Here is a 22,671-nt window from a genome sequence, read left to right on the forward strand (position 1 = left end):
CTCTGCTGGCTTTACGAACTAGGTTTCAGTTTGACATAAAACCTAAATATCCATGTGGAACCAATTTAGCTCTTAATCTTGGAAACCCAGAACTAAAGTCTCACGGAATTGCCTCAGATGCTTGATTAGGTTCTGGCGGGAGAAATACTAGTGACCAGCGAAGTCTCCACCCCTCTAAACAGAAACTGTCAGCCAACACCGCCCCCCCCCCACTTCCCAAAACTTCCCGCTTGAAATCCCTTCCCCCACTTTCAGCACTACCTTCACACAATCCTTATGTCTAAATAACCAGTGACAGAAAACCAAAGCACCTGAACTACGATTGCTCATTAGTTGTCATATCTCAATCTTTTGACAGACTTGACGATACCATTTATGTAGTCTGACCATGAGAGATTATTGAGCTCTTGGCTAAACTTGAAAGGACATGCATTCATCCATGGATTGGTCATGTGGTTAAAGCTTTGAGTTCTCTCAACGGTGATATTTTACACACAACCTTGTGCGTGTTTGTAGTTTAGAAGTCTAAAAATGTTTGAGGTATAATTTGTACCTCAGATTTTCTCTGCTAAAACCAGGGCATCAGGTACATGTGCAGGTGCCCTTCACTCCAAAGAAGCTAGTGGCCAATTCACAGATTAAGGCAAGCTGCAATGTGACCGGTGTCTACAGGCAGAGACCGTAAAGCCCTTGTGAAGAATAACGAGAACCACTTCTGAAAAAGAAATGTAATCCTGCTCATGTTTGAGTGCAAGGCGAGTTACTTTTATTTTGTATTTACAAAAGTGCCGGTCATTGTCATTTAATAAAATCATATTTTATAGCATGGTCTTCATTGGTGAACAATATTCAGCAAAAATTCTAATTTCCAAAAAGTGGGCAGCAGAAGTATACAGAAATCGCTTTCCCTCAATGTATAATGCTGTAGTTTGACTGTGTACAAATTCTATGCAAATGGCATCTTGTTATTGTTCTTTGCAAAGTCAAGCCTGTTGATTAAAGATCTCCAAACAGACTTATGCCACTGCAAAACATCCAGCTAGAGTGGTAAAGCAAAAATTAATCTATAAATATTTATACACACATGAAGCAAGATTTTTACGTTTTGCAAATATGTCTGCTGTCTTAATGATGTATAGTGTGTGTACACAAGGGGGAAGTAAACACTTGTGTAACATTCAACAAAGTCCATTGAGCTCAGGGTCAGAGAGGATGGCCCCAGTCCTCGTCACACGTGCACACACCTTCCCTTTCTCCATAAACGTGTACACACACACACACCTTTGTCTCCATTCACCTCACGCACACCCTCCACTCATCATCTAGCTGGAGCCTTGAATCAGAGCTTTGATCTTCTGTAGGTTGTGATCCAGGGCCCCGTTCAGAAACTGCACCCAGTTCAGGTCTGCTTCTAAACACACGTGACTCACCCTGAGGGAGGAGGACAAGAAGGCTGTGTCAAAGTAGAGTACACTAAAAAGCAATAATTTTCTTCCTTCCCTCATTCATCCACTTATCAAATCCTCTCAGACTGGTCCCCTTGATGGAAAACTAATAATATTGAGACAGAGTTTAAGTGAGATGTGATGTAAAGAGCAACTTAAGTCATTATTTCTCTCATGAAAGTGTGATGGCTGGCTTCCTCCCTACAACTATGATGCATCAGAAACTTGTGGCTCTCGGTAGACTGTAGCTCATCCGCTACCATTGTACAGTCGTGGCCAAAAGTTTTGAAAATGACACAAATATAAATTTTCACAAAGTCTGCTGCCTCAGTTTGTATGATGGGATTTTGCAAATACTCTAGAATGTTATGAAGAGTGATCAGATGAATTGCAAAGTCCCTCTTTGCCATGCAAATGAACGGAATCCCCAAAAAACATTTCCACTGCATTTCAGCACTGCCACAAAAGGTTACAGCTGACATCATGTCAGTGATTCTTTCATTAACACAGGTGTGAGTTGATGAGGACAAGGCTGAAGATCACTCCGTCCTGCTGAGTGAGTTCGACTAACAGACTGGAAGTTTCAAAAGGAGGGTGGTGCTTGGAATCAATGTTCTTCCTCCGTCAACCATGGTTACCTACAAGGAAACACGTGCAGTCATCATTGCTTTGCACAAAAAGGGCTTCACAGGCAAGGATATTGCTGCAAGTAAGATTGCATCTAAATCAACCATTTATCGGACCATCAAGAACTTCAAGGAGAGCAGTTCAATTGTTGTGAAGGCGGCTTCAGGGCACCCAAGTTCAGCAAGCACCAGGACCGTCTCCTAAAGTTGATTCAGCTGCGGGATCGGGGCACCACCAGTACAGAGCTTGCTCAGGAATGGCAGCAGGCAGCTGTGAGTGTATCTGCATGCACAGTGAGGCAAAGACTTTTGGAGTATGGCCTGGTGTCAAGAAGGGCAGCAAAGAAGCCAATTCTCTCCAGGAAAAACATCAAGGACAGACTGATATTCTGCAAAAGGTACAAGGATTGGACTGCTGAGGACTAGGGTGAAGTCATTTTCTCTGATGAATCCCCTTTCCGATTGTTTGGGGCATCCGGAAAAAAGCTTGTCCGGAGAAGACAAGGTGAGCGCTACCATCAGTCCTGTGTCACGCCAACAGTAAAGAGACCATTCATGTGTGGGGTTGTGTCTCAGCCAAAGGAGTGGGCTCACTCACAATTTCACCTAAGACACAGCCATGAATAAAGAATGGTACCAACACATCCTCCGAGAGCAACTTCTCCCAACCATCCAGGAACAGTTTGAAGACAAAAAATGTTTTTTCCAGCATGATGGAGCACCTTGCCATAAGGCAAATGTGATAACTAAGTGGCTCAGGGAACAAAACATTGATATTTTGGGTCCATGGCAGGAAACTCCCCACACCTTAATCCCATTGAGAACTTGTGGTCAATCCTCAAGAGGTGGGTGGACAAACACAAACCCACAAATTCTGAAACTCCAAGCATTGATTTTGCAAGAACGGGCTGCCATCAGTCAGAATGTGGCCCAGAAGTTAATTGACAGCATGCCAGGGCGGATTGCAGAGGTCTTGAAAAAGAAGGGTCATCACTGCAAATATTGATTCTTTGCATCAACTTCATGTAATTGTCAATAAAAGCCACTATAAAAGCCACTTTGACACTAATGAAATGTTTGTAATTATACTTCAGTATTCCATAGTAACATCTGAGAAAAATATCTAAAGACACTGAAGCAGCAAACTTTGTGGAAATTAATATTTGTGTCATTCTCAAAACTTTTGGCCACGACCGTACTGTCTGACATTAGAAGCCAGTTCTATCAGGTCTTTTCTTAAGAATAATTTATAGATAAGCCCTGCCAAGTGGATGTTTCAGTAGCCAACAGGTAAAAACATAACACTGTCTGTGTGGCTCACACAGATAAACAGGCCCTTCTATACACACCTGATGATATCCAACACTTTCTTTAGCACCAAGGTCAGTTTACATGCCTGGAACGAAGACAGAGAGCGTTTGGAAGAAACATCATAAAAGTAAATGTTGCTTTAACAATACAAGCCATCCCAAACATACTTAAACAGAAAATAAATTAAGTGTATGTATTCAACATGCCAAGTTGTCCGTCTCCTCATCTATTGTGTTTCAACTACTTCAACAAAGCCTTTCAATCAGGAAATCCTAATAGCATTAACAAAGTAAAACATTTAAATAATGTTATTATTCATTTGGAGCCACCACTTCCAATTTAAACAGCACAACTTTCGTCATGACTGAGGTACAATCACTTAATTATATACACTGTCTGACACAAATTATCCAAGCGCCTTACGTTTTGATCCACTCCTGAGTAATCCATGGGTGGGTAGAGACTGAGTACCAGGTCATCAACACTGGAAGCACACAGAAAGAGTTTATGGGGTTGACCTCTGATAAGCGTTGGTTCCTGAGTTAAGCATATTGCAAAGATTACTAAATCGATCATATACTGTGACCTCGTCCCCAAGGTCAGTGTCTGGTGTGGGCACTATATACACTTTGGCTAATGATGCACAAGCATGAGAACAAACTATTCTCAGTCATTACATGAGCATATCTGGCATTCAGTGTAGTTGTATCAACCTGCTTCCTAATTGTGCACCAATTAGCTACCAATGTGCACTTTTTATTTAAAAATGACTTTTGCTGCTTCATGTACTTGATGGCGGGGCTTTGGAGGTACTAGGAACCAACCATTTAACTTCTGCAGAGTAATGCCAAAACCCGGTTTCCTTGAATGTTGCTGTGTCTATGGGTTGCAAAATTCCAGAAATTCACTCCAAATTCCCAGAAATCCTGCTCATTGGACTCCAGATTACTTGCTCCTGATTCTGGCAATATTCCAACCGGCATTTCTGAAAGTTACAACCGCTCCTGTACTTTTAATTTCTGTTATATATAGATATGTCAATAGCCCCCGGATCTAATCTCTTGAGCGATGCATGTCATTTTTAGCTGACAGTACAGTCTGATTGTAGTGGGACACTAGCTACACCATTGCATTCAGAAGAAACTACTCCTTTGATTTGGTAGACATATTTTATGCCACAAACAGCTTGTCTGTACTTGTTTGGGAGTATAAGTATATGGAGTAGCCAGCCAAATCGGATTTTTTTTGTTAAAAATTCAACCCCCCCGCCAGATTGTAGAAGTGGGTGTGGACAAATCCAGGCGCCCATGAACTACAATTATGATTGAAGAATGAAGCAGGTGTTAAACATGGGCTTTGCTGCACAGAAAGCAGCAGTTAACTGCATTGTTGAGACTAATCAAAATCAGTAGGCCTATATCAATATAAACTCGGCAAAAGAAAGAGTTTTTTTCCCAGAAAACTTAACGTGTAAATATTTGTATGAACATAAGATTCAACAAGAGACAAACTGAACAAGTTCCAGACATGTGACAGAAATTGTATAATGTGTCCCTGAACAAAGGGAGGGGGGGGGGCACTTTGAGATATCAGATGATGTAAAAAGGGCTTTATAAAAATTTGATGTGGCCACAAGCTGCGTTAAGTACTGCAGTGCATCTCCTCCTCGTGGACTGCACTAGATTTGCCAGTTCTTGCTGTGAGATGTTACCCCACTCTTCCACCAAGGCACCTGCACATTCCCAGACATTTCTGGTGGTATGACCCTAGCATTCACCCTCCGATCCAACAGGTCCCAGATGTGCTCAATGGGATTGAGATCCGGGCTGCGTGAACGTTGTCATTGCAGGCAATCTCAACGCAGTGCGTTACAGTGAAGACATCCTCCTCCCTCATGTGGTGTCGTCCCTGCAGGCTCATCCTGAGATGACCCTCCAGCATGTTCTGTCATGGCCAGTGAAGAGCCCGGATCTCAATCCCATTGAGCACGTCCAGCAACGGTGGGTTTGTGCCCATAGGCGAAGTTGTTGCCGATGATGTCTGGTGAGGACCTGCCTTACAACAGGCCTACAAGCCCTCAGTTCAGCCTCAGTCGATTGCGGACAGTCTGAGCACCAGTGGAGGGATTGTGCATCCCTGGTGTAACTCAGGCAGTTGTTGTTGCCATCCTGTACCTGTCCCGCAGGTGTGATGTTCGGATGTACCGATTCTGTGCAGGTGTAGTTACACATGGTCTGCCACTGCGAGGACGATTGGCTGTCCGTCCTGCCTCCCCTGTAGCGCTGTCTAGGCGTCTCAGTACGGACATTGTCATTTATTGCCCTGGCCACATCTGCAGTCCTCATGCCTCCTTGCAGCATGCCTAAGGCACGTTCACGCAGATGAGCAGGGACCCTGGGCATCTTTCTGTGTTTTTCAAAGACAGTACAAAGGCCTCCTTAGTGTCCTAAGTTTTCATAACTGTGACATTAATTGCCTACTGTCTGTAAGCGTCTTAACGACCATTCCACAGGTACATGTTCATTAACTTCTTGGTGACAGGGGGCAGTATTTTCACATCCGGATGAAATGCATGCCCAAATTCAACTGCCTGCTACTCATCCCCAGAAGATAAGATATGCATATTATTAGTAGTTTTGAATAGAAAACACTCTGAGGTTTCTAAAACTGTTTGAATCATGTCTGTGAGTATAACAGAACTTATTTAGCAGGCGAAACCCAGAGGACAAACCATTCAGATTTTACATTTTTCTTTTCAGGTCACTCTTTTCAATGGGTTTTCATTGGGAATCCAATCATTGGGATTTAAGGGACCTTCTTGCAGTTCCTACCGCTTCCATTGGATGTCAACAGTCTTTAGAAATTGGTTGAGGTTTTTCCTTTGTGTAATGAAGAAGTACGGCTGTTCAGAACGAGGGTAACTTGAAGTGTACTGTTAAGAGGCGCGTGACCAGAAAGCTAGCTACAGTTTGTTTTCCTCCCGTATTGAACACAGATCACCCAGTCTTCAATTTTATCGATTATTTACGGTTAAAAAAATACCTAAAGTTGTATTACAAAAGTAGTTTGAAATGTTTTGGCAAAGTTTCCAGGTAACTTTTGAGATATTTTGTAGTCACGTTGCGCAAGTTGGAACCGGTGTTTTTCTGGATCAAACGCGCCAAATAAATGGACATTTTGGATATATACCAACGGAATTAATTGAACAAAAGGACCATTGTGATGTTTATTGGACATATTGGAGTGCCAACAAAAGAAGCTCGTCAAAGTTAAGGCATGAATTATATTTTTATTTCAGCGTTTTGTGTCGTGCCTGCAGGGTTGAAATATGCTTATTTTTGTTTACTGGGGTGCTATCCTCAGATAATAGCATCTTTTGCTTTCGCCGAAAAGCCTTATTGAAATCTGACATGTTGGCTGGATTCACAACAAGTGTAGCTTTAATTTGCTATCTTGCATGTGTGATTTAATGAAAGTTTGATTTTTATGGTAATTTATTTGAATTTGGTGCTCTGCATTTTCCCTGGCTTTTGGCCAGGTGGAACACGTCCCACATATCCCAGAGACGTTAACTGTTTATGGTTCATTGAACAAGTATGGGAAACAAGGTTTAAACCCTTTACAATGAAGATATTTGGATTTTTACAAATTCTTTGAAAGATTTCTTTTTTTGCTGAATTTGTAATAATACCATACAAGTAGCTTTTAAAACCTTCAATCTGCTTTATTTTACCATATTTTGGACCAGAATGAGGCTCTCTCCACTACCTATTGTTCCTGCAGTGATGATTCAACATTGCCATCGAATGTTTTCATAATTAATCTGCAGATAAAGCGATTTTGGAGATTATTACTGATAGGCGCCTGTCCTATAAATACACTCAACAAAAATATAAAAACGCAACATGCAACAATATCAGTTCATTGCACAAAGTTGATCAGGCTGTTGATTGTGGCCTTTGGAATGTTGTCCCACTCCTCTCCAATGGCTGTGCAAAGTTGCTGGATATTCGCGGGAACTGGAACACGCTTTCGTACACGATCCAGAGCATCCCAAACAACTGGGTTGTGTCCATAGAAAAATAAAAATTCTGGCAACGGAACCGATAGAAAGCTGGTTTGGGTAGCAACCCTAGATTTGTGTCTGGACTATATATCTTGTGGAATGATGAAATAGTATGAATAAATTCATCAAAACAACACTAATGAAAATATGCCAATCATTATTTGAATATGTTGGTAACCCATTGTACACTGCTCAAAAAAATAAAGGGAACACTAAAATAACATCCTAGATCTGAATGAAATATTCTTATTAAATACTTTTTTCTTTACATAGTTGAATGTGCTGACAACAAAATTACACAAAAATTATCAATGGAAATCAAATTGATCAACCCATGGAGGTCTGGATTTGGAGTCACACTCAAAATTAAAGTGGAAAACCACACTACAGGCTGATCCAACTTTGATGTAATGTCCTTAAAACAAGTCAAAATGAGGCTCAGTAATGTGTGTGGCCTCCACGTACCTGGATTAAAGCATCCGCCAACTCCTGGACAGTCTGTGGTGGATGGAGCGAGACATGATGTCCCAGATGTGCTCAATTGGATTCAGGTCTGGGGAACAGGCGGGCCAGTCCATAGCATCAATGCCTTCCTCTTGCAGGAACTGCTGACACACTCCAGCCACATGAGGTCTAGCATTGTCTTGCATTAGGAAGAACCCAGGGCCAACCGCAACAGCATATGGTCTCACAAGGGGTCTGAGGATCTCATCTTGGTACCTAATGGCAGTCAGGCTACCTCTGGCGAGCAAATGGAGGGCTGTGCGGCCCCCCAAAGAAATGCCACCCCACACCATGACTGACCCACCGCCAAACCGGTCATGCTGGAGGATGTTGCAGGCAGCAGAATGTTCTCCACGCAGTCTCCAGACTCTGTCACGTCTGTCACATGTGCTCAGTGTGAACCTGCTTTCGTCTGTGAAGAGCACAGGGCGCCAGTGGCGAATTGGCCAATCTTGGTGTTCTCTGGCAAATGCCAAACGTCCTGCACGGTGTTGGGCTGTAAGCTCAACCCCCACCTGTGGACGTCGGGCCCTCATTACCACCCTCATGGAGTCTGTTTCTGACCGTTTGAGCAGACACATGCACATTTGTGGCCTGCTAGAGGTCATTTTACAGGGCTCTGGCAGTGCTCCTCCTGCTCCTCCTTGCACAAAGGCGGAGGTAGCGGTCCTGCTGCTGGGTTGTTGCCCTCCTACGGCCTCCTCCACGTCTCCTGATGTACTGGCCTGTCTCCTGGTAGCGCCTCCATGCTATGGACACTACGCTGACAGACACATCAAACCTCCTTGCCACAGCTCGCATTGATGTTCCATCCTGGATGAGCTGCACTACCCGAGCCACTTGTGTGGGTTGTAGACTCCGTCTCATGCTACCACTAGAGTGAAAGCACCGCCAGCATTCAAAAGTGACCAAAACATCAGCCAGGAAGCACAGGAACTACGAAGTGGTCTGTGGTCACCACCTGCAGAACCACTCCTTTATTGGGGGTGTCTTGCTAATTGCCTATAATTTCCACCTGTTGTCTATTCCATTTGCACAACAGCATGTGAAATTTGTCAATCAGTGTTGCTTCCTAAGTGGACAGTTTGATTTCACAGACGTGTGATTGACTTGGAGTTATATTGTGTTGTTTAAAAGTGTTCCCTTTATTTTTTTTGAGCAGTGTATAAAAGTGATAATGCCCTCGAATGCGGTGTTGAGGATATATTGGCACGGGACTTTACCGGTAGGTGTGTGCCTGCATAAGTGTGTGTCCCGGTTTTAATATGTGTGGGAGATAATTATGCATTTGCCTTATTTCTTTGATATTAATAGACAATTGTATACACTTAATAGTATGACCTTTCTATTCTGTTGAGTCCTGTGTTCCTGTAAAGGGATGGGTTCCACTTTAGCTTTCCACAATTAGTCTGGGCTATGGTCAAGGAAATGGGTTTTTGCCAGAGATACAGTTGAAGTCGGAGGTTTACATACACCTTAGCGAAATACATTTAAAAATTCAATTCTTGACATTTAATCCTAGTAAAAATTCTCTGTCTTAGGTCAGTTAGGATCACCACTTTATTTTAAGAATGTGAAATGTCAGAATAATTGTACAGAATGATTTATTTGTTTCATCACATTCCCAGTGGGTCAGAAGTTTACATACAACTCAATTAGTATTTGGTAGCATTGCCATTCAATTGTTTAACTTGGGTCAAATGTTTTGGGAAGCCAAGCTTCCACAAGCTTCCCACAATAAGCTGGGTGAATTTAGGCTCATTCCTCCTGACAAAGCTGGTGTAACGGAGTCAAGTTTGTAGGCCTCCTTACTCACACATGCTTATTCAGTTCTGCCCACATATTTTCTATGGGATTAAGGTCCGAGCTTTGTGATGGCCACTCCAACGCCTCAACTCTGTTGTCCTTAAGCCATATTGCCACATATTTGGAAGTATGCTTGGTGTCATTGTCCATTTGGAAGACCCATTTGGAACCAAGCTTTAACTTCCTGACTGACGTCTTGAGATGTTGATTCAATATATCCACATAATTATAATTATCTATTTTGTGAAGTGCACCAGTCCCTCCTGCAGCAAAGCACCCCCACAACATAATGCTGCCACACCCGTGCTTCACGGTTGGGATGGTGTTCTTCGGCTTGCAAGCCTCCCCCTTTTTCCTCCAAACATAATGGTTATTATAGCCAAACAGTTATACTTTTGTTTCATCAGACCAGAGAACATCTCTCCAAAAAGTAATATTTTTGTCCACATGTGCAGTTGCAAACCGTAGTCTGGTTTATTTATGGCGGTTTTGGAGCAGTGGCTTCTTCCTTGCTGAGCGGCCTTTCGGGTTATGTCGATATTGGACTCGTTTTACTGGATATAGATACTTTTGTACCGGTTTCCTCCAGCATCTTCACAAGGTCCTTTGCTGTTCTGGGATTGATTTACACTTTTCTCACCAAAGTATGTTCAATCTCTAGGAGACAGAACGTGTCTCCTTTCTGAAAGGTATGACGGCTGTGTGGACCCATGGTGTTTATACTTGCGTACTATTGTTTGTACAGAGGAACATGGTACCTTCAGGCATTTGGAAATTGCTCCCAAGGATGAACCAGAATTGGAGGTCTACACTTTTTTTTCTGAAGTCTTCGCTGATTTCTTTTGGTTTTCCCATGATGTCAGCAAAGAGGCACTGAGTTTGAAGGTAGGCCTTGAAATATATCCTTAGGTCCACCTCCAATTGACTAAAATTATGTCACTTAGCCTATCAGAAGCTTCTAAAGCCATGACATCATTTTCTGGAGGTTTCCAAGTTGTTTAATTAAAGGCACAGTCAACTTAGTGTATGTAAACTTCTGACTCACTGGAATTGTGATAGTGAATAAGTGAAATAATCTGTCTGAAAACAATTGTTGGAAAAATTACTTAGTAGATGTAAGTAGATGTCCTAAATGACTTGCCAAAACTATAGTTTGTTAAAAAGAAATTTGTGGAGTGGTTGAAAAATGATTTTTGGTGACTCCAATCTAATTGTATGTAAACTTCCGACTTCAACTGTAGCTTGAGTTGACAATAACTGATAAAAACCTACAGACTGCTTTCCATAGACAAGATGTGGTGTGTGACCTGAGATAGCCTGGAAGAGTTTAGAACAACGCCTCATTGTCTCATCATCCTGGCATCTGGGAAACTAAGCCAGGGTTGGTGGTAAAACAACATCCGGTGTAAATAATCAGGAGATGAACCACGGTGGCTAATGAGAGTACTGGAACCAGCGCTGACTAAGCACTTAAGTTCTATATAGTGTCTATTTTATCATTTTCAGTTATGCACTCGGCAACACACACTTCGGAGTGTGGGGTCGACGGTTTCATTATTGCAATAATTAATCGATATTGAATAAAGTTGATTGTTTGAAGAAATGACAGTCTCACTTGATTAGAATATTCCACAACATACAAACATAACTCTGTGGTGAGTGTAATTCAACCATTCTCTAATGGATGATTCATATGATGAGGGTGAATCAACTAGGCTAGGGGTAGAGTTTCCATGAAACGTTTTCATATTATAATCTACAGTACTTCTGACTAGTGCATTAGACTAGAATTGTTGTCAAAGTGAAATACTCTAAAGTAATTTTCAGAAAGTGTTTTTATGGCATGTCAACGCATACTAGGTGTGGTAAAGTTACAAGCTAGAAATTGCACTGTACACTATTTTGTCCTGTCACACCAAAATGGAATAACTTGTTCTCAGACTAGCTTTTACTAGCATTCTAGCTAAGAGAAACACCCTTAGTAACAAACCAAAGTACTAAAGAGCTGTTTTGATGACACCTTCAAGGTCATCTGCCGAAGACCAAAATCAACCCTCTAACCTAGCTCTACACCCTAATAAGCACTTATGTAGACTAAACTGCCTTAACTTATCCATCCCTTTAAATACATAGGTGAGGAAACAGCTAGGAGTGGATTTGGAATTGACCATCCTCTTTTACCTGGGGCTGATCTCCTTGCTGATATCGGCCAGGTCGTCCAGCTGCGCCACAGTCTCTGGCATGCTTACGTTGCCATTGGCCTTGACGGCAGACAACAGCTTTCTCAGGCAGGCAGCAGATGCTTTCATCAGGCCCTGGCAGGGCGCCATGAGCTGGCGGTCCTCCTCGGACCAGTATGTGTCCTGGTTGCCCCGCGAGTCCTGGTCCTCGTCATCCAACACATCACTGAATGGGTCCTGGCTCTCAGCCTGTGCCTAGTGGGAGGGAGAGGGGATTTGAGCATATAAACTAGGGCTATGTCACAATTATTGTTCATTTCTCTGAAAGTGTGCACTTGTTCACTTCCTTTCACTGATTTATAAGGAAATTACTGGTACAAGACATATGGTGGAAACTCCCTTCAGCATCCACAAATCCAATACTTTGTAATGAATGAGTGTACACTTCAGGAGAATTAAAAAAATATATATTATTGGAACACACCCAAGAGAACAAGTATAGGATACAAAAGGGACATATGGAGACAGACGACATGGCAACATAAGGTGACATTACATTTTCAGCTCAATGAAAATGCTAATGTATTCATGGGAAATGTGTACAGCTTTTTTTATTAAGTTAGCTACAACTATGAAAGGGTTATTCTCCTGAAGAAAATGTGGTGAGAAGTTGAAATGAAGCCATCATTGGTGAAAGAGTAAAGAGCACCTGTTCCATCTCCTCTATGGCATCCTTTACCACCCCGATATAGGAGGCCAAGACCCCCAGCACTGCTGCCCGGTTATCTGCATGGACAAACACGACAGGCACAGACATGCTCTATGGTTTTCGTAACAATCAGATTGTAGAATGGGCTGTATAAAACACCAGCAGTTGCATGCCTAACCATGTATATTTATGGTTCTGGGCCAGACATTATATTACACTACAGATTTTTTTTTTTTTTACAGGAATATACTGTATTAACATGAGAATGTACAAAAAAGCACCTGGATGATCTTGGAAGAATGTTCCATGGACAGAGGAGTCAAATATAAGTTTTTGGACAAAATGGGTCCCATTATGCCTGCAGAAAACCAAACACTACATTCCTCAGTAAGAACCTTATACCAAAGGTCAAGCACGGTGGTGGTAGTGTGATGCTTTGAGGATGCTTTGCTGCCTCAGAACCTGGGTGACTTGCCTTGATAGAAGGAACCATGAATTTTGCTCTGTATCATTCTAAGGGAGAATGTCAGGCAGGCCATCTGTATGGGAGCTGAAGCGCAGCAAAACAATGATCCCAAACACACAATCAAGTCCACATGAAAATGTCTAAAAAGCAACAAATTTGAAGATTTGGAATGGCCCAGTCAAAGTCCAGACCTAATCTCAATTGAGATGTGCAGGACTTGAAACGAGAAGTTCATGCTTGAAAACCCACAAATGTCGCCATGTTAAAGCAGTTCTGCATGGAAGAATGATCAACCCAAAATATCAGCTTGTTTGACGCCAATGTTTGTAAACAATGTAAATGTAAACAAACTGTTTAGCCTCAAAATACATTTAAAACAGTACTTAAAATAGTCCTTCCTTCCATAGCTCTGTCTATGAATTTGAGAAGTGTTACATTTCTCCAGGCCCATCCCTTTTAAACTAAAACAGAAGCAGGGTGGCCGCTTTGTTATTGCTACAATTAAGGATTCTTGCTTTAAAATAGCCCTGTACTACAAATGTAAGTTGAGGAGTTAGCGAGACAACTTTAGTCAACTTTGAGTTCTATTTAGGATAACCGGTACCATGAAATTGGCTCACCTTTTATACAGGTACATTTCTATGGCAACAAATCATTCAGATCTAACCTGCTCCGGGGTAGGCTAGCTTAGGGCTAACTACATTTAACCTGAATGAAGTGTCAGAGGTGCAAGTTGAGAACCAATGAAATCAGATTCCCTCCCTCTTACAAAGATTGCGCCATCATCCACTTGATTTGCATTAGACTGATTAAATATTTATTAAATCAAATGCGTTTTTGTGTTAAAAATAGTAATGTTAAAATACCTATCACATTACACATTTAGTAATGACAAAAGCATTGGAAACTTGACACAGTAAAACGTTTAGTGAGGAAGAAAGCTGCTTGTGCATTGATAACCACACCAAAGTAATAAAATAAAGACGGCACTTCTAAAAGTCAATTTCACACGATAGCCTGCTGAATTTGCAAAACTTCTTAATTGATGTTTCAACATCGTCTTACTGAAGAGTTCGGCGTTCGACTAGCAAGGTGTGACATGCACACGCAGTTACAAGTCTGCTAGAGTTAGCGGCAGGCAGACGAGCAATTTCCACTGTTGTAGTACGTATGAAGTCTGAGCTGGAATGGAAGGTAACTGAAACTGACTAGCTTTAGAAAACCCTGAATAGATCTAGCTTGCTTCGTAGTATACTTTTCTGGACATGGAGGCTCAGGGCTGCGTTCAGCAGGGCAAACCGTTGTGGAACATTCAGATAGAAATAGACACGTCTTGTTCACACAATCTGACAGGTACAGGAAGCAATCATGCCAGCTCTATTCATGTCATTTTTATCTGCAACTTTCAGTACATGCTGAACTAGATGGATTCTGTAAAGTTTACTCACCTCTTGGTAAGTGTGCAAACTGGTCACACGCTGACCACACCCCACCTGTAGATTGGAGCTGTTCCTGTGATAAACTAAATAAAAAAGTTTTAGTAAGTATTGTAGGTCCTTCAATAAAACTGTATAATTATCCTGTCTGACACACTAGCTAGGATTCCATCCAATTGGAGACAAATTTTCATGCAAAAATCTGCATTAAAACAATACGCACATTTTTCACCAGAGATGTTTCTATGAAATTGACTTGTGCGGATAAAAGGCTGTGTGTGATGACGTAATGCACATTAAAAATAACTTTTCGGTTCAATTCCCATGTACCGAATAAAAAAAATACAAGTTAAGATGGTTTTCAATCGCATTTTCAACTCTACGAATGGTTTTGTCACAAAAACTGTTGCGTTATATAGCATATGTGCCCACTCCTGTATTTGCACATGCGCTCTGGTCAACAGCCCGCAGATACAGTGGAGGTAGGCTAGATTAAATGATGACCCTATTAAGAGCGAGATTATTTCTGTCAAAAGGCAGCCAAGCATCAATCGTCATGTCACCAGAACAGAACCCTCAATATTTATTGGAAAAGAGCGTCAAGCTCATCACCGTGCACTTTCACCACCCTGTGAAGTACATAACTTATTTTATCTGTTGCCTAATAAACCACATGCTTTCCCAAGTAGTAGTGGGAGGACCACAACATATCATTGTGTGATTTGCGCATAAAAAGCTGTTTCCAATCGCCATTTCACGCATAATTAATTTTACTGACACAAAAAGATTCCACCATGTTGAACAAACAAATTGTGTTTCGGCATTTATGAAATTGTACTGACATTTCCTTTTTCAATCACCTCAGCGTTGACTTTCCCATGTGTCAGGTAATTAATCTGCATTGAACTGTTTGGATCGAAACCTGCTAGTTGACATGCTAAAAAAGCAAAGTTCACCCAAGTGATTCCCAAACATTTTTATAGAAAAGCCAACGATAAAGGCTTGCGTAATTTTTTATTTTATTGTGTTGCACCGTTGGTGGTAGCCACACCTAATTCAGAAGTCCTGCGCACCACACTGGGTAGGCAAAGTGTTCCCATTTTGGACGATTTCATTTTTCTTTAAAGACAAACTTCGCCAACCCAGCATACTGGGAGATCTGTGGCTAAGTGTACATACTGCGCTGGCCAAACAGATAGCTCAAATCACTGTGCCTACAAGCTTCCACGACCTGGCCAGAGCAAAGTTTGATACTAGCCTAAGAGAATATCAAACTTTTAAAACCATGACCAGAGACTGTCAAAGAATACAGCAAAGGATTTCTGTTTTTATGAGTTCATGTTTAAGTTTTTAATCAACACTAATACAAAACACACTTCTCCCACCTCCCACTTCAGCTGCAATGAATGAGTAGCCAAGTATATCGATATCCCTGCGTTTGTATTCATTATTAGCAGCTCGTCATGTCCTTTTTAGTATTGAGGAATATTTAACTTTCTCTGGTCATAGTATCAACATGAATTTGTGCATGAGGCAAATGCAGAGCGACTCAAGGTTTTCCATCAGGTGGAAGACTGTGTCCCCTCTCTGGTAAGTCCCACCGGATGAAAGGAGAGAGCAGGGACCATGAGCAGCCTCTGCTGCTCTATCCCTCCTTCCACGGATACTAATGCCTTGTTCAAAACAAATAGGAACTCAGAAATCTCCGAATTCAGTGCATTCAACACAACTGGAAACTCAAAAACGGTCATCCAACTAGGCATTCCAAGTCGGAAACTCTGGGCTCTTTCTAGAGCAGTTGTCTTCAAAGCATGACCATGTTCAGCTGTACCTTGTAATTGCTACACCAACTGATCTATTTTGCATCAAAGCTCAAGTTCTGAAATAATATGGTCTGAGAAGAACAATATTGGCAAGTCAGACATATAGCCAAAATGCTATAATAATATTAGGCCTACTGCACAAACCTCATTCCTACAGAACTGTTTTTACTAGGGTAATGTTTTTTTTTTTACATGACAAAAAAGTATATAGATCTCGGCTTGCTTTTTGACTGTGAAAGTGATCTCGACTCCAAACTTAAGAACGGTAGTGGATGTTGTAGGCAAATCTAGAATAACGACCTCTGTCCGTCAAAAAACGTAATATTTTGTCGTCGCGACCGTCGAGCTTGGCCTGTCTCCCAGGCCTTCGATTCCCACAACGCATTGCGGCCTGATCCCTCCACCTCTATCGAGCTAAATGAGGGCATGAAAACTGTCACTGGGTGCATATTACCTACAGCGATACACATGCCTTAGTAACAAAATTATTGTTTGTGCAACTAAGCTTGAAGCAGCCTCCTCAACTCCTTCAACTTCAAAACTGATTGACTGCCTGTCGGCCCACCAGCTTTACCCAAATGCTGTCAAAGCGAGCAAAGTTGGCTGAAAAGACTACAAGTTAAAGGCAATTGCCAAAGAAGAAACATTTCGCTTGACAGAGCTTCAAGTAAGATTTCTTAAATAAGTTTTTCTGAGAGTATTAACTGTGGGTTGAATGAATACATGTGAGAAAAACAATTGGGAACCTTTTCCTTTAAGACTCTGCATCAATTCTACTAAGGACACAACTAAGGTCACTCAGAAAAATAGTTATTTTATTGTTTATGTTTTGTATCCGACTAAATATCGCCATAAAATTACTCTGTTCAATTCCAAACTCCTGCACTCCAAATGTAGGCAATAACAAATCCTACACAGTAAATAGCCATGTAAAAAAAAAGGTTTAGTTTTAAATTCTAACTAATAACTAGCCTCAACATTGTAATGCATATCAATGTAGATTGTTTCAAGGCTGTGGGCAGTGTTACCTCTGTAGTGGGGAACTGACGATGACGTCCACCAGTTGCACAATGCCATCTAGCACCTCAGCTGTGGCATCTCTCACCAGTCTCCTCAATGTGATACCTACACAAGGAGTAGGAGAGAATTTTAAGACAACTAGCTTCCGTAGAGTACAACTAAAAACCAATAGGGTGTATCAGTTTGTTTTTTGGGGGGCGGCATATTCAGGGATTAAAGCAACAACAAAACATGACTGAAAGTTAAGTGAATCTGAGATTGATTTTCTGAGGCCAGGTTAACCACCCCTTTCATGTAAAAAAAGTAATGACCATCATGCTTGTAGAGAAAGAGGGTAATTTTGTACATGTAATAAAACTGCGAGTTTGACCTATTCCAGTCCCCTTACATAGGATCCTCTCCGGGATCATGTTTATGTACAAGGACTGAGAACACTTTTTACACCAAAATTAATTCAAATGAAATGTTTCTGACACCATCTAAAATAGAATTTGCACCTCCAGAAATGATCCCAATAACATATTGGTAAAAATTATTTAATTTTAATATATTGGACCATGTGCCTATTACCATATACATCATTAGCAATAAGCACTATAAGCTATAGCCCAACTGATGCAGCATAGTGGCTATAAATACATAGGCTGAAGAATGGGGTTTGTCCTTCTGCATTTACCTATTGGACACAACATACTGATGATTATTATTATTATTTACTCTAGAATTTTTGGGCACATATATTATAAAGCATTTCATTGCCCTTGTTAAGACACCATTGTCCCTTTATTAAGAGTGAGCCTTGAGAGGAATATTAATCTCGCATAGAACACACAAGCAGACGAGGTAAAAATGTAAGCTATTCTACTATGGGGTTGTCTGATTTTGTTTTGGCAAAATCATGGCAAAAATAGTACCACTGTAAAATTACACCCTGAGTGATAAAGTATAGGCTTTGAAACACTATTTGAGTTGAGGGCTGCGTTAGTGCATATTATAGACTATTTAATTTCCTTCATCTGAATATCTGAGTGTCAGCAACAATCATGCATACCAGTTCAATGCACAGAGCATAACAGAGAAAATAAAATATTGTAGAATACATTTGGGGATTTATTTCATAGGACAGACATGATTCTGTAATCTTCAGTCCCCCACACCACCTCCCCAGATAATTGTATTGTGGATCTACACTGACCTCAGAGAACTTTTACCACCGCATATTATGTTGACTTCAAGCAATCCAAGTATTTCCTTATTGATCAGGGTAATAATTCCAACTAGGTATGCATATATCAGTCCTACATGCAGACACTTTCTGCATTTTCTGTAGCTTACCATGGCTTTTGGGCAACCAGTAATAAACAGTGGATAGTGCCAAAACGCTCTTCTGGATGGATTCAGCAAACTTCTCACCATCCTGATGAGGAGGAAGAAGTGGAAACATTTACTAATGACAAAATGTTTATTAGCATTATGGTTATAACTTAATTAAAATTTAACTTCAACCCCATGTTTTAGAGACGACGGGGAATGCAGCAGCAAAGTGTAAGAAGGGTTGAGGGGGATTGGTTAAGGTTTCAAACTTTCAGTTTTGGGATTTGTTTGACGTGTTTTAATCTACAGTTTGAGGCATGGACCACCACGATTGGGAGACTGACTGTTGTGGTCTTCCATGCCTGACTGCAGTGCCTGTCAGCAATCCCCATGTTGCTGGTGGCAGCTTCCCAGTAGTTTGTGTCAATATTTTAGGCCAATAATTAAGGATTAGGGATGATGACAACTATTGTACACTTGAGTAACAGTCACCGAGGAGAACCATATTACTTAGCTAAACATTTGTAAACTCAGTTTTACCTCTTGTGTTGGCAAGGGAGGCTTAGAGAAGGCAAGGCTGAGTTTAGTGGCTTCCTGTGAGGCTGCTTTCACTGCTTGCACTGGGGATTGGAGGGTTAGCGTTATTCACAGCTTTTTTTTATTTATCACCGAAGCCTTAGAAAGATAACCAAAGGAAATATTAAAGGAAATGTCAGTGCAACTGAGTCACACATCTTTGCTGTGTGTTAAAGAAAGCAAAACTCAACTCAGCGTATCCCAGAAGTTTGACAGGTTGAACACCCCATTGGACTCGTTGGACTCCCCATCTGAAGAAAAAACAAACGTTACAACAATTTCTGATTATGCTAATTAGCTAGCTACTTATAGAATTAATTATAGCTTTAGCAACCGTGAGCTAGCTAGAAAGACTTGAGAAGCTAAAACACCCTATCCTTAATTAGCTCCCTCAGAAGGCACGCCATGTTTGCTATCTGCATCAAAACGGTGTTGTTAGCGAAGCTAGCCTCCTAGCTAACGTTACCACCATGTTGCTAGCTAGCTAACAACAACTATCACATGGCTCTAGATTGAAGCATGCTATCTAAATGGTAAACATATCAATACAAAAAGCTGGTAACACCATTCACATAGCTACCCTTTACTCGGTCTCGAACACACTGGACCGAGTTAAGGAGATTCCGTAAAGGTACCGACACGTCCGCACAAGAATTATCAGCACTCATGGCACCATGTACACACGCACAACTTCATGCTATTCTGGAACAACTATTAGTTAGAACATTTTTGTAATGGCAGTCGGAAGAAAATAAGTGACACACCATCATAGCGCGGTTTCTGACTCCACCTTGGGGCAGTCTCATGTTACTGCAATCAGATTAGTTTCTTTCACTAACAGTAAAACCAACAAATTAATTCAGATATGCCTAATTTCTCTGAAGTTCTGTCATTAAAAAAACAAATGACATTTTGATGAACCAGATAACAATAAACGTAATTCAAATGAACAGTTGTGTCAAATATGTTTATAACTTATCCAAGATAGACCACGGCCTTGTCGTTTCAAATCGGAGCAAATTACTCGCTAGCGAGATCCTATTGCCGCGTTCTAGCATATATTTGCATATTTCGGTTAGTACTTCATACATGAGTAAAAGTAAAGATAGCTTAATAGAGCATGACCCAAGTAAAAGTCACCCAGTAAAATACTACTTTAGTAAAAGTCTTTAAAGTATTTGGTGTTAAATATACGTAAGTATCAAAAGTAAACATAATTGCTAAAATATACTTAAAAGAAAAAGCCACCCAAAACCACTCATTCCTGTCCACATATTAGGGTTACATAACATTTTTGTGAACAAATGTTTAATTCTTTCGTAAGGTTGGTAGCAACACGTGGAAATCTGTTGCAGCTCAGACTACAAAGACTACAAAGTCCACAATGCAATGCTCTCTATGGTATGGCTGGCTAGCTAGCTAGCAAACGTAGCTACACACAACAATACAAAAGTCAATAACAGCATCTGAAGTAGCTAGTTAGCTGTAAAATCACCTAAACAAGCTGCGCTATCAATTTAGGAGTCTACAATATCCCAATGTTCGACCTGCAGTACAAATCATTGTGCTTCATAGAGTGGAGTCTGGCATTCGTACCGCACAATGCAATGCACTCTGGACTGAAGAGGAAGACAAATAGGAGAAATGTGTTTGACCCTCTGTTATTAAAAAGAAAACATTCTCGAGGTAGGAATCAATGGCTCCTTCGAGATAAGACAACCTATTGTAATTGTATTGCAAGTATTGAAAATGTATTATAGAAGTTTTCACGATCTAAATCTCGTATTCCTATATTTTATTTGAAAAAAAATATTAACAACAAATTAATACAAAAATGAAATGGGGGACAAAAGTATATAAAGAATATACAAAGGACAGTTGGGCTGGGGGGTACAATATCACATTACATAAGGACATTAAGGGACATACACTGTCACGTTCTGACCTTAGCTCTGTTTTTATATCTTTGTTTTAGTATGGTCAGGGCGTGAGTTGGGTGGGCAGTCTATGTTTGTTTTTCTATGTTGGTTTTTGAGTTCGGCCTAGTATGGTTCTCAATCAGAGGCAGCTGTCAATTGTTGTCCCTGATTGAGAATCATACTTAGGTAGCCTGGGTTTCACTTTTGGGTTGTGGGTGTTTGTTTTCCGTATGAGTGTTTGGTCCCCACGGTACTGTTTTCAGTTTTGTATATTCACGTCATTGGTTGTTGTTTTGTTCGAGTGTTCTATTGTCTTTATTAAAAAACATTATGGATACTTACCACGCTGCGCATTGGTCCTCCGATCCTTCATACTACTCCTCTTCGTCAGATAGATCCATTCCAATAAGGCATGACATAAGGTATAGATCCTGTTGAAACAAGGCTCGTATAGCTCTATTGTTGTTGAATGGACTAAAAGAAAAACAAATGTTTCCTACTGATGAGTCAACGGGGTTAATTGTAGGTATGTTCTGAGGGTCAGGTCTTGACACACATGGCATCTAAAACAATTGCAAAATCTTTAGGTGTTACAGGGATCTTGTAAAGTAATAAGAATTCCTTATAATTAAGTAAAATACCCTCTGTATTTAAAAGTTGGCTAACCAAATAGGATATTATTTCGGAACCAATATTCTTAAAAACAAAGTGTTTTTATACAATGTCCCGATTATTCCATATATAATATGTCTGGAGAAAAATTATGCTTATAAGTTAAGGACCATGACAAGAAAACCTGCCAATGAAAAGCAGAGAGTTTCACTGGAACTTTGTCTGTCACACCCTGATCTGTTTCACCTGTCCTTGTGCTTGTCTCCACCCCCCTCCAGGTGTCACCCATCTTCTCCACGTATCCCCTGGGTATTTATACCTGTTTTCTGTCTTGTTTGCCAAGTCAACCAGCAGTTTTCTCTGAGCTCCTGTTTTTCCCAGTATCTTTTTCTTTTCCTCCTGGTTTTGACCCTTGCCTGTCCTGACTCTGAGCCCGCCTACCTGACCACTCTGCCTGCCCCTGACCTCGAGCCTGCCTGCCGCCCTGTACCGTTTTGGACTCTGCCCTGACTATGAACGCTTGCCTGTCTCCGACCTGCCTTTTATTTATCCCTTGGATTATAATAAATACCAGAACTCAAACCATCTGCCTCCTGTGTCTGCATCTGGGTCTCGTCTTTTGTCGTAATATTGTCAATATTATAACTGCAAACCAACATGAGGTTAAGGCCACCAAAAGTAAAGACATGATGAGGAATAAAGTCCCACATAGAAGTGGGTCTTCTTATGAATTGTTTTATCCAATTAATCTTAAAAGTATTATTTAAGGTAGTAAACTCCAGAAAATCCAGCCCACCATACTCATAAGTGTTCATTTCAACAATTTTCCTAATGTAATTGGTACGGTTCTCCACAGAA

At 40.9% G+C, this 22,671-nt stretch overlaps 1 protein-coding gene across 1 annotated transcript; it reads right to left on the bottom strand.

The window, feature by feature from the left end:
- Window positions 1-743: 743 nt before the first annotated feature.
- ccndbp1 (cyclin D-type binding-protein 1) lies at window positions 744-20,019 on the bottom strand. The gene is made up of 11 exons (XM_024444977.2): window positions 19,863-20,019; window positions 19,474-19,533; window positions 19,247-19,326; window positions 18,728-18,809; window positions 17,401-17,497; window positions 14,562-14,635; window positions 12,648-12,724; window positions 11,940-12,193; window positions 3,806-3,866; window positions 3,421-3,467; window positions 744-1,431 (listed from the first exon to the last, which is right to left on the bottom strand). Exons 1-11 carry the CDS (start codon window positions 19,948-19,950, stop codon window positions 1,323-1,325), a joined length of 1,029 nt encoding a protein of 342 aa, XP_024300745.1. The 5' UTR covers window positions 19,951-20,019; the 3' UTR covers window positions 744-1,322.
- Between the last annotated feature and the right edge of the window lie 2,652 nt (window positions 20,020-22,671).

The sequence above is a fragment of the Oncorhynchus tshawytscha genome, linkage group LG02, assembly GCF_018296145.1.
Source record: "Oncorhynchus tshawytscha isolate Ot180627B linkage group LG02, Otsh_v2.0, whole genome shotgun sequence".
NCBI lineage: Eukaryota > Metazoa > Chordata > Actinopteri > Salmoniformes > Salmonidae > Oncorhynchus > Oncorhynchus tshawytscha.